Source organism: Electrophorus electricus, chromosome 6 (genome assembly GCF_041902795.1).
Source record: "Electrophorus electricus isolate QZ-2024a chromosome 6, ASM4190279v1, whole genome shotgun sequence".
Taxonomy (NCBI): domain Eukaryota; kingdom Metazoa; phylum Chordata; class Actinopteri; order Gymnotiformes; family Gymnotidae; genus Electrophorus; species Electrophorus electricus.
Genome location: NC_137502.1, coordinates 1,275,001 through 1,287,500, shown reverse-complemented (window position 1 = coordinate 1,287,500; position 12,500 = coordinate 1,275,001). Strand labels below are relative to the sequence as shown.

The window sequence follows — 12,500 nt, the reverse complement described above, 5'->3', positions numbered from 1 at the left end:
GTGAATCTGACTGTGGATGATCGTGACGATCCGGCCACGGGGGCGTGGAGATCAGTCTACTCCATCATCAATGGAGACCCAAACCAGAGCTTTGAGATCCACACCAACCCAGACAACAATGAAGGCATGCTGTCTGTGGTTAAGGTAAAGGCCCCGCCCTCCACCCTGTCTGCCCCGCCCTCCTCCCCTCCTTGCTTGCCCCGCCCTCCGCCCTGTCTGCCCTCCGCCCTGTCTGCCCCGCCCTCCGCCCTGTCTGCCCCGCCCTCCTCCCCTCCTTGCTTGCCCCGCCCTCTGCCCTGTCTGCCCCACCTTCTGCCCTGTCTGCCCTCTGCTCTCTCTGCCCCACCCTCTGCCCTGTCTGCCCCGCCCTCCTCCCCTCCTTGCTTGCCCCGCCCTCTGCCCTGTCTGCCCCGCCCTCTGCCCTGTCTGCCCCGCCCTCTGCCCTGGCCTTGTGCATTCACACGTGTTTTCTACCTCCTCCTCTCTGTTTGTCCTTCTCAGCCTCTTGACTATGAGAACACCATGTTCCACACTCTGCTGATAAAGGTGGAGAATGAGGACTCCCTGGTCCCTGGGGTCGTGTACGGCCCCAGTTCCACAGCTACAGTCTACATCAGCGTGCAGGACGTGAACGAGGGTCCTGTGTTCTTCCCCGATCCTCTGATGGTCACTAAATGGGAGAACATCCCTGCTGGAAGCTTTGTGGCCATTCTCAATGCCACTGACCCTGACTACCTCCAAGTCCAGAGCATACGGTAGGTGATGTCATTTCCTGTATTCTTCAGATAAGTCCTTAAATGTTTCAACAGCTGAGTAAACTCCAGCAGTCACGCAGGCAAAACGATCGGTTTCTGTTTTAGTCTGTGCACAGCTGACCTTTGGACCTTGGGCCCTTATTCTTGGGCGGGGTGGGGGACTAGTATCTTGGTTGGATTTAAGTTCCTCGTGGTGTTTGACCAGGTGGTTTTGCAGTGATGCCACAGAAGGACTGAAAACTCCAGTCTGTGGTGCATCGTGTGTTTCTCAGACACTTCCCTGTCTGTCCACACACACTGCTCTGTTTCTTCTGGCCTTCTGCTGACTGTCGTACTGCCCTTGTTCTCTGCTGCTCTGCATCACAGATATCAACCATCATTTATACCACCTGTATAGACCATCATTTATAGATAATTTCCTCTGTATAGACCATCATTTACAAACCTTTTCCTCTGTATAGACCATCATTTACAAACCTTTTCTTTTGTGTAGACCATCATTTCTTCTGTATAGAACATCATTTATAGACCGTCATTTCCTCTGTATAGACCATCATTCCATCGCCCTGCTTATATGATGGACCATGTTTCTAGAGCCACAGTTGCTCAGATAGCTTATGAAGTTCCCGGGAGGAACATTTACAACGTGAGCTGAAGAAAGTCGTTATTCAGCCCTCTTGCACGATTATCTTTACAGCTTGTGTGGCAGTGGAGTCCTTCCCCAAACATATAGTGGGAACGGTGCTTTAATGCTAACAGTCCGATAATTCCCAAAGTGTCAGATAAGGTCTATTAGCTGAACGCATGGAGCAGTCCAGCCCGAGGCTGTATTGGGCTTCCTTTCATCTGTTTTGGCCTCAGACTCCTTCGCCTTCTCACACTCAGCGTTCTTACAGACTGTTTTCCATAAACATGCAAAAATGTTTTTGTTTGTCTGTTTATATTTTGTTTCATATGAGCGTATAAATCCTCTAAACATAAAACTGTTAGGGCTGATTATTTCTGTAATGTTTATTTCGGTTTTATTATGTGTAATCTTTTAGATGAATGTGGATGTGGAGGAGTGAGTGGTTTGTGAAAATCATTTTAGTGAACCTGCCCATGTTACTGCCCTCCTAACGAACCTGCCCTTGTTACTGCCCTAACGAACCTGCCCTTGTTACTGCCCTCCTAAGGAACCTGCCCATGTTACTGCCCTCCTAAGGAACCTGCCCTTGTTTCTGCCCTCCTAACGAACCTGCCCTTGTTACTTGTACATCATAATATTTGTGAGTCGAAAGCATTTTGCTGGCAATTAAGAATTTAAGAACGCGATGTATTGTTGAGGACTTTCTCTTTTTCTTTCTTGTCAACATTTTTCATTTTCCACTTGAAAAAAGAATGTATGTGTGAAAATAAGTGACCCAACGCAGGGCAGACGCACCTCACTCCTCCAGCTCAATACCTTCAGAATTACGACGTGACTGATCTTAACCTGACCATCATCTGGAACACGTCACCTGGATCTGATTCCTATCTCAACGGGGGACCATGTAGGTTTTATTGTCCTTTTTATACATAGTCCCCCTATTTTAGGAGACCATGTGAAATAAATCTGCATGATCGCAAATAAAAGCATCATATTTAGTACTCAGTTACCGAATGTCAGGCCATTTAGTACAGCGAGATGTCCGTACATGGAACGTTTCTGAAGGACATTGTCAGCTGAACTTCTGTGCTGCGCTTTTGTGCTTGTTTTAGGAGTTGTTGGTCTGAGGTGTTGATCACTTTGGTCGTTGGTGTTGAACGCTTTGTTCTGAGATGTTGAACACTGGTTGTAGATCTGGTTGTAGATGTTGAACACTTTGGTCGTAGGTGCAGCATTGAGGCTGGCAAATGACAACGTACTAAAGTTGTGTTTAACACATATTTTAGCTCTGACGAGCCACGTCATTGCTTCAGTATGTTCTGGGTCATTGTCTGTCTTCAAAGCTGTCCACCCTCCACTGAGTGTCTGGAACCTCTCGCTGGACATGTGGCCCCCGTGTGTATTTCCATCACCGGTGAAGACCCCTCTCATAGGCATATGTGCCATATTTCAGATGAAGTGGTCTGCTTCTCTTTCGACTCTCCTCATCCATCACTGGAGGTAAAGTAGGTGTCTTCTGTTGATAGGTGTTCGTCCCCTATTTCTGCCGACTCTGTAATTCAACTTTTAGGGTTTTTTTTTTTTTTTTTACTTTGATAGTTCTCCTGCTGAATGAGAATAGCTACAGATTACCGATACAAATGGCACATCTCTAAACCAACTCTAGATCTTTCATCAGCTCTCTGCATAAACTGATCATGTGACCCCACATGCCTGGTCCCTTGAAATTGAAATGGCGTGACTGTGTAAAAACGCCTGATTTCTGTATATTCACTATGTTGTCTGTATATTCGCCAAGTTCAGAATTAACTTTCTTGGTAAAAACCTCTGTTGAAAGTCTTACTAATAGTAATGTTTTGTATTCACTCACTCATCATTTTGTCCATTTTTCAGTGGGTCTGAGAGATGTTCTATAGGAGTGTATAGCGCCCCCTGTAGGAGTGATACTATATGCATAGAGATACAAAAACTTATTTTTTTACCCCAATCCTAATTCGCCCCGTCGTTGTTAAATGCAGTGTGTGTGCGTGTGCGTGTGTGAGTGCATGTGTGTGTGTGTGTGTGTGTGTGTGTGTGTGTGTGTGCATGCATGCCATTTGTGTGTGTGCGTGTGTGTGCATGTGTGCGTGCATGTCTGTGTGCATGTGTTCATGTGTGTGCGTGTGTGGCATTTGTGTGCGTGTGTGTATTTGTGCGTGTGTGTGTGCCATTTGTTTGTGTGTGTGTGTGTATTTGTTTGTGTGTGTATGTGTGTGTGTGTATGTGCGTGTGTGCCATTTGTGTGTGTGTGTGCGTGCGTGTGTTCATGTGTGTGCATGTGTTCGTGTGTGTGTGCCATTTGTGTGCGTGTGTGTATGTGTGTGTGTGTGTGTGTGCGTGTGTGTATTTGTGCGCGTGCGTGTGTGTGCGTGCGTATGTGTGTGTGCGTGTTCGTGTGTGTGTGTGCCATTTGTGTGCGTGTGTGTGTGCGTGTGTGTATTTGTGTGTGCGCGTGTGTGTGTGTATTTGTGTGTGTGTGTGTGTGTGTGTGTGTGCGTGTGTGTGTGTGCGTGTGTGGCATTTGTGTGCGTGCGTGTGCGTGTGTGGCATTTGTGTGCGTGCGTGTGTGTGTGTGTGTGTGTGCGTGTGTGTATTTGTGTGTGTGTGTGTGTGTGTGTGTGTGTGTGTGTGTGTGTATCCGAATCCATCTCTCTCTTCCTCTGCCTGTCTCTAATCAGAGTTATTTCCTGTGATATTAATAGTTATTTCCTGTGACATTATTTGTTATTTCCTGCGACATTGAGTTCTTTCCTGTGACATTGAGTTATTTCCTGTGACATTATTAGTTATTCCTGTGACATTATTTGAGTTATATCCTGTGACATTATTAGTTATTTCATGTCATCATCATCTTCCACACACACACACACACACAGAGGTACAGAACACCACTGCTGACCGCCATGGCATCAACACCAGTGACGGGTGTGGGCCAGGATATTGCCAGGCAGCCCAAACCTAGAAAGGAGCAGATGAGGGTTAAGGGGCTCACTCAGGGGCTCAACAGCAGTAGCCTGGTAACAGCGGGGCTCCAACCAGCAGCCTTCAAACCATGAGCCACCACCGCACCCATTATTAGTTATTTCCTGTGACATTATTTGAGTTATATCCTGTGACATTATTAGTTATTTCCTGTGATGTTTCCTCCACTCCACCTCCCTCTATCTGGCTGCGCTGGCGTCCGCGTGGTGTTTTGTTTATATCATGCTTTTCTGTTACGTGTGTTTATGTTTTGATTCTGTACCCCACACAGGTGGTACTCACCAGTTCGTCATGTCACCTGTGTGTTATGTTGTTTTGTTGCCTGTTTAACCCCTCTGTGTGAATATGATCAGTTCTGTCATTAATGTTCTTTAGTTACTCTATTTCCTGTTTGTTCACACTTATGTTCCATCTCGTTAAACTCTTCCACTTGCTTCTTTCCTCACTGCACATTCTTCTCCCGTGACATTTCAGAGATATTGAATCGTAAACGTGAATAGATCATAGCAGGAGTTCATTGATCTGTCTGAGTCTGGTACAGCTCTGTCCACTGCTAACTCAGAAGAGCGGTAGAGCTCACATTAGCCATTAGCACGGGTGACTAGTGTGAGAACAGAATGGACATTTCACATGAACAGGTTGCACACTTTATGTGATTAACCATGGTCTGTGTGTGCTAACATGCACGTGTGCTAGCATCATTTTGGAAGGAAGGTGTTCATGTGGAAAGGTCTAAATGTTTACAAACTGCGGAATCCGCTGCAATTAAACCTCTGGAGCACTTCAGGATCAGATCCAGTATAACTGGTTTAATGGGCTTGCTGGGAACAGGAATTTGAAAAAATGTAAATGAAAATTGTCACTAGAATGATGAAGCTTAAAAAAAACACAATATGATTAGAAAAAATACCAGAATAAAATATATCAATAAACAGCTTTTATCAATAATTCTTTATTTAATAGGTTCACTATTGTAAGCAGTAGAACTGAAAAGCGACTTATAATCGGTCCTTCTAGGAAGTGGTTGCGTTTGTGGGCCTTTTGGATTTTTGCGTTTCCTCTTTCCTTCTCTGCTATTGCACACAGCAACGTGTTTGCGTTTATCGCAGGAGGTCATAACTCGCTGTTGTTCCAGGTCACTTCATGTGTGTCTCTTTCTGAATGTTCTGCAATTTTAGTTCCAATCATGTTGTAATTTTAAAGTTACACATGTCCCAACTGTGCACGTCAGCGCTACGGGTGTCTGACACAAATGGGGAACACTGATACTACCATCTCCTGCTGTCGGCCTGCTGGTCACCAGCCGTCGTCTGGCCTTCAGAGGTTTCCTGTAGTAACTCTCCATGTTCCCCCCACGTACATTCTCTCTCCACACTCGGTGTGTAATGTACCGTCTCAGGTGTGTGTGTGAAGCGCAGCCTGGCAGACTATCATTATATTCTGACATGTGTCTGGTTATAAGGATGTGGCATTTTCCATCCTGTCAGAAGCGCTGGCTTTGTTTGTTTGGGATTTAGTCTCGGTGAGGGGGTGTGTGATATAACTACTGAACAGCCTGACCCACTGGACTACGCCCATACACAGAGTACACAGGACACAGCCTGACCCACGGGACTACGCCCATACACAGAGTACACAGGACACAGCCTGACCCACGGGACTACGCCCATACACAGAGTACACAGGACACAGCCTGACCCACTGGACTACACCCATACACAGAGTACACAGGACACAGCCTGACCCACTGGACTACGCCCTTACACAGAGTACACAGGACACAGCCTGACCCACGGGACTACGCCCTTACACAGAGTACACAGGACACAGCCTGACCCACTAGACTACGCCCATACACAGAGTACACAGGACACAGCCTGACCCACTGGACTACGCCCTTACACAGAGTACACAGGACACAGCCTGACCCACGGGACTATGCCCATACACAGAGTACACAGGACACAGCCTGACCCACGGGACTACGCCCATACACAGAGTACACAGGACACAGCCTGACCCACGGGACTACGCCCATACACAGAGTACACAGGACACAGCCTGACCCACGGGACTACGCCCATACACAGAGTACACAGGACACAGCCTGACCCACTAGACTACACCCATACACAGAGTACACAGGACACAGCCTGACCCACTGGACTACGCCCTTACACAGAGTACACAGGACACAGCCTGATCCACGGGACTACCCCCTTACACAGAGTACACAGGACACAGCTTGACCCATGGGACTACGCCCATACACAGAGTACACAGGACACAGCATGACCCACGGGACTACGCCCATACACAGAGTACACAGGACACAGCCTGACCCACGGGACTACGCCCATACACAGAGTACACAGGACACAGCCTGACCCACGGGACTACGTCCATACACAGAGTACACATGATAGGAGGTAATATAGACAGAGCTATTTACAGCTAGAAGTGGAACAGAATTCATAAAAAGGAACACTGAATGACTGAAATGAATATTTTTAAAAACCACGTTTAAAAAATGAGCTGTGTTACTTTATCATGTATTTTTGAAGTGATATGCAATGAGGACATTGTCATAAACTCCATGTTGGCTTCAATGCACTGTGTTGTTTTTGAGTGAGACAAATATCCTGCCTGTTTTAACCAGTTTACTGTGACATGCAGAGTGTTCAAACACTTTGATTCCAAGACCATAACTTGCACAGTAACAGCCAAGGAGCTCAGAATGCATGGAATTCTAGAACTCTCACGACATTCTAGAACTCTCTCGGCATTCTAGAACTCCCGCTGCATTCTAGGACTCGTGTCATTCAAGAACTGCCGTGCCATTCTAGAACTCTCACGGCATTCAACTCTTGTGGCATTCTAAAACTCATGTGTCATTTAAGAACTCCCGCACCATTCTAGAACTCTCGCGGCATTCTAGGACTCACGACATTCTAGAACTTTCACTTCATTCTAAATCTCATGTGGCATTCAAGAACTCTCACAAAAATCTATGACATTCTAGAATTCTCGCAGCATTCTAGAACTCATGTGTCATTTAAGAACTCCCGCACCATTCTAGAAATCTTGTGGCATTCAAGAACTCTCACAACATTCTAGAACTCTTGCATCATTTTAGAACTGGAGGAGTTGTGTGAGAAAGTTACACAGTGTGTTAGTGGAGTTGTGATAGGGCATTACATAGTGTGTTACTGGAGCTGTGATGTAGTATTACATGGTGTGACTGGAGTTGTGAGCAGCATGTCATGGCTCTTGGAGAAAACAGGGGTTGTCATAACAGATCACATGGACCTACTGAGCTGTTCAGGAGGGAAGAAACTGCTCCTGTGTTTAGAAGTTTTAGTGCCCAGTGACCTGTAGAGGTGAGTGAGGTTGTGACCATGGTGGGAAAGTCAGGAATGATTCTCACCACATGGAGGACAGGGGAGCAGTGATGATCTCTGCTGTCCTCACTGGTCACTGCACACTGGTCCTGTCCTCACTGGTCACTGCAGTCTGGTCCTGTCCTCACTGGTCACTGCACACTGGTCCTGTCCTCACTGGTCACTGCACACTGGTCCTGTCCTCACTGGTCACTGCAGTCTGGTCCTGTCCTCACTGGTCACTGCACACTGGTCCTGTCCTCACTGGTCACTGCAGTCTGGTCCTGTCCTCACTGGTCACTGCAGTCTGGTCCTGTCCTCACTGGTCACTGCACACTGGTCCTGTCCTCACTGGTCACTGCAGTCTGGTCCTGTCCTGTTTCTATCCGGTACTTAAGAGACTTAACACTTCATAAAACATGACGTTACCTGAGGAAAAGCAGTAAAGTGTAGGTCATGTGACCAAGTCCTGGTGTCTTAGAGACAGTTGGAGATATTTTCACATTTGTTACTCTAATAAATATTAGTCCACACAGACGAAACACAGAATGTGTGTGCAGGTACATCTGCGTGTGCTGAGGTCTACATGTAATGTGGACTGTCTGGGTGTTTGTAAATCTGTGAGCTGGTTCCAGAGGACACAGTGGTGTGTCCTGTACCATCTCTGACAGGGATGGGGTGATATTTACACATACCTATGAGCTTGGAATGAGGGAGAATAATGAGGGTCCTTAATTATTCACTTATTGTGTGTGTGTGTTGGGGGGGGGGCATTACTATCAAAGTAATGAAATTCAAAACACGCTGAAATCTCGTTTGATGTTAAAATTGCTCTCCTCTCTCTCATTCTTCTTCATTCCCGCCTTTCTCTTTGTGGCATTTAAGAGACCTCCTCCACCTCCCTCCTAGTCTCTCCTCTCCTCCTTTATTAGCTCCTGCTGCAGGCATGTTTTACATTACAATGTAACTTCATATGTTTCACATTCCAATGCTCATGTGCCATTTTTCCAACACTTTTTCCAAGAATTTAAGGAACTTTATTGGGAATTTTTCTTGTTGATTTCCAAAAGACATTACCTTCTTAGTACTGCTACACAGAACACAGAGGTTCCTCTGCTTCTTTTCCCTGTGTGTGTGTGTGTGTGTGTGTGTGTGTGTGTGTGTGTGTGTGCGTGCGTGTGCACACACAAATGTGTGTATCATCGTGTGTGAACACTACAGGAACACACCACACCTGGACCAAACCACACCACACCACACCTGGAACACAACACACCACACCACATCACACCTGGAACACACCACACCACACCTGAAACACAACACACCACACCACATCTGGAACACACCACACCTGAAACACAACACACCACACCACACCTGGAACACAACACACCACACCTGGAACACACCACACCACACCTGGAACATACCACACCTGGCAGCATGTCTCCTCAATTCTTCTGGAGCTCATGTCTGTGATCAAAGAGACTTGCAAGAAGAAAGAAATATTCATGCAGAAAGCAGACTGAGATGCCCCTGCTGTAACTGAGGTGAGGAGAGGTGAAGCAGGACTGTTGGGGTCTGTCTCACTTTTTGTGCTTCACTCTCTGCTCACACTCAGGCCAGGACAGTCCTCTGTAAGTCCTCTGTTGCAGGTTCAGACTTGTGGTCCAGAGAGAGGTGATGAGATTTGGTTTAGATGATCTCTGGAAAGCATAACGACTCTTCCAGAGAACGTTTGTCCTTCTCATGAGAGTGGAGCTGACATCACCTGCCTTCTGAATGAACCTCAGCTGGAATAAAGACCAGATGACACTAATCGCTGAGGATATTTAAGTCATTTGCATGATGTGACATTTTGGCAAAGGATCTGGTTTGATATTCACACTCAAAAATATGTAAAAATATGAACTCTGAGATCAGAACTGTTTTATAGAATATCTGTCATTTTCACCTGAACCTGTCAGTGTAGTATAGTCCTTTAGTCATTGGCTCAAATCATTGCCATGACTTGCCCATTTTATTACCCCAACTCATTGACCAGGTTCATTCTTTTTACCCCACTCAAGGACCAGCTCCACCCACAATAGTGGGTTTTTCTCTGTGTTAATAGTGGGTTTTTCTCTGTGTTAATAGCGGGTTTTTCTCTGTGTTAATAGTGGGTTTTTCTCTGTTAATAGTGGGTTTTTCTCTGTTATTAGTGGGTTTTTCTCTGTGTTAATAAGTTTTTCTCTGTTATTAGTGGGTTTTTCTCTGTGTTAATAGCAGGTTTTTCTCTGTGTTAATAGCGGGGTTTTCTGTTAATAGTGGGTTTTTCTGTGTTAATAGTGGGATTTTCTCTGTTAATAGTGGGTTTTTCTCTGTGTTAATAGCGGGTTTTTCTCTGTTATTAGTGGGTTTTTCTCTGTGTTAATAGCAGGTTTTTCTCTGTTAATAGTGGGTTTTTCTTTGTTAATAGTGGGTTTTTCTCTGTGTTAATACCAGGTTTTTCTCTGTTAATAGTGGGTTTTTCTCTGCGTTAATAGCAGGTTTTTCTCTGCGTTAATAGCGGGTTTTTCTCTGTTAATAGTGGGTTTTTCTCTGTGTTAATAGCAGATTTTTCTCTGTTAATAGTAGGTTTTTCTCTATTAATAGCGGGTTTTTCTCTGTGTTAATAGCGGGTTTTTCTCTGTGTTAATAGTGGGTTTTTCCTCTGTGTTAATAGTGGGTTTTTCTCTGTGTTAATAGCGGGTTTTTCTCTGTTAATAGTGGGTTTTTCTCTGCGTTAATAGCAGGTTTTTCTCTGTTAATAGTGGGTTTATGATTCTCATGCATTAAGCAGCTTTTTCTGCCTTATTATGATAATAAATTAAACTTTATATGGTGCTTTGCTGAGGCATGAAAAGTTATGGAAATTAATTGCATGCTGTTTTCTATTACCTCAATTTTACAGTTTAGTTCCCACAAAACATAGAATAGAATGCTTGTGTGTGTGTGTGTGTGTGTGTGTGCATGTGATATGTTCACATACTGGTATGTTTGTATATTTGTATAGCCATATGTTCCAAACATGTATTAACATTTAGTGTTGATGCTCCACTAGACTGGTTTAATGAGCTCAATGAGTTCAATGAGCTCAATGCTAAACCTTCACTTCATTGAATGAACCCTTGAACACTTGAGCACTTGAACACTTGTCTAACTGTGTCCTCTCTTCTGGAGACTTGACACACTCTGCTCAGTTCGTCTCTCTGCTGGAGTTCACTCCAGTCTACAGACTGCCCCAGAGCACACGCTTCCATGCTACCACTGTGACTTCGCTCTGTGTGTAATGAAGCTCACAGGAGGGAGGAACGACTACATCTCCCTCGTCTGAAGATCTCAGTTCTCATCCGGCTCTCAGTGTGACGGGAAGAAATTGTACTTTAATGTATTTTTTCAGAGAAGCTGTTGACTTGAGAATCAATGTGGGGTTTTTTTTGTCTCAGTAGCTTTAATTATCACATCAAGCAGGCTTCTTGTGTGTGTGTGTGTCTGAAGCTTGTCAGTAGACTACAGATCAGAGTGAGATGAATGGACGGTGAGTATGGACTTTAACAAGAAGTTAATGGACAGGCATTGCTGCACTGGGGTTTCTGCTGACTGATGGTGGCTCTCTGCAGGTTTATTATCCTCTGCCTCTCCATCTGACTTCTGTTGAACTCCTCTTTTTGCCTGTATGAAACACTACATGTGTTGGCATGACAGTTGCAATTTGTCCATTGCTGAGATGGGTGTCTCTTGAGTGAGCGTGAGAAAGGTGTCTCTGGAGTGAGTGTGAGACTGGAGTGAGTGTGAGACAGGTGTCTCTGGAGTGAGTGTGAGACAGGTGTCTCTGACGTGAGTGTGAGACAGGTGTCGCCAACGTGAGTGTGAGACAGGTGTCTCTGGAGTGAGTGTGAGACAGGTGTATCTGGAGTGAGTGTGAGACAGGTGTCTCTGACGTGAGTGTGAGACAGGTGTCTCGAGCGTGAGTGTGAGACAGGTGTCTCTGGAGTGAGTGTGAGACTGGAGTGAGTGTGAGATAGGTGTCTCTGGAGTGAGCGTGAGAAAGGTGTCTCTGGAGTGAGTGTGAGAAAGGTGTCTCTGGAGTGAGTGTGAGACAAGTGAGTGTAAGACAGTTGTCTCTGGAGTGAGTGTGAGAAAGGTGTCTCGAGTGAGTGTGAGACGAGTGAGTGTAAGACAGGTGTCTCTGGAGTGAGCGTGAGACAGGTGTCTCTGGAGTGAGTATGAGAGAGGTGTCTCTGGAGTGAGCATGAGAAAGATGTCTCTGGAGTGAGTGTGAGACTGGAGTGAGTGTGAGATAGGTGTCTCTGGAGTGAGCGTGAGAAAGGTGTCTCTGGAGTGAGTGTGAGAAAGGTGTCTCTGGAGTGAGTGTGAGACAAGTGAGTGTAAGACAGTTGTCTCTGGAGTGAGCGTGAGACAGGTGTCTCTGGAGTGAGTGAGACTGGAGTGAGTGTGAGACAGGTGTCTCTGGAGTGAGCATGAGAAAGATGTCTCTGGAGTGAGCGTGAGAAAGGTGTCTCTGGAGTGAGTGTGAGACTGGAGAGAGTGTGAGACAGGTGTCTCTGGAGTGAGCGTGAGACAGGTGTCTGGAGTGAGCGTGAGACAGGTGTCTTTGGAGTGAGTGTGAGACTGGAGTGAGTGTGAGACAGGTGTCTCTGGAGTGAGTGTGAGACAGGTGTCTCCAGCGTG

General features: G+C 45.8%; 1 protein-coding gene across 1 annotated transcript in view; it reads left to right on the top strand.

The window, feature by feature from the left end:
- cdh13 (cadherin 13, H-cadherin (heart)) overlaps nt 1–12,500 on the top strand; it is a 265,633-nt gene that overhangs the window by 217,168 nt on the left and 35,965 nt on the right. Inside the window, exons 9-10 of the mRNA XM_035525755.2 lie at nt 1–144; nt 502–755. The exon at nt 1–144 is cut by the window's left edge and continues 39 nt beyond it. Coding sequence (XP_035381648.1) covers nt 1–144; nt 502–755 — 398 coding nt within the window. The remainder of the gene's footprint in view (nt 145–501; nt 756–12,500) is intronic.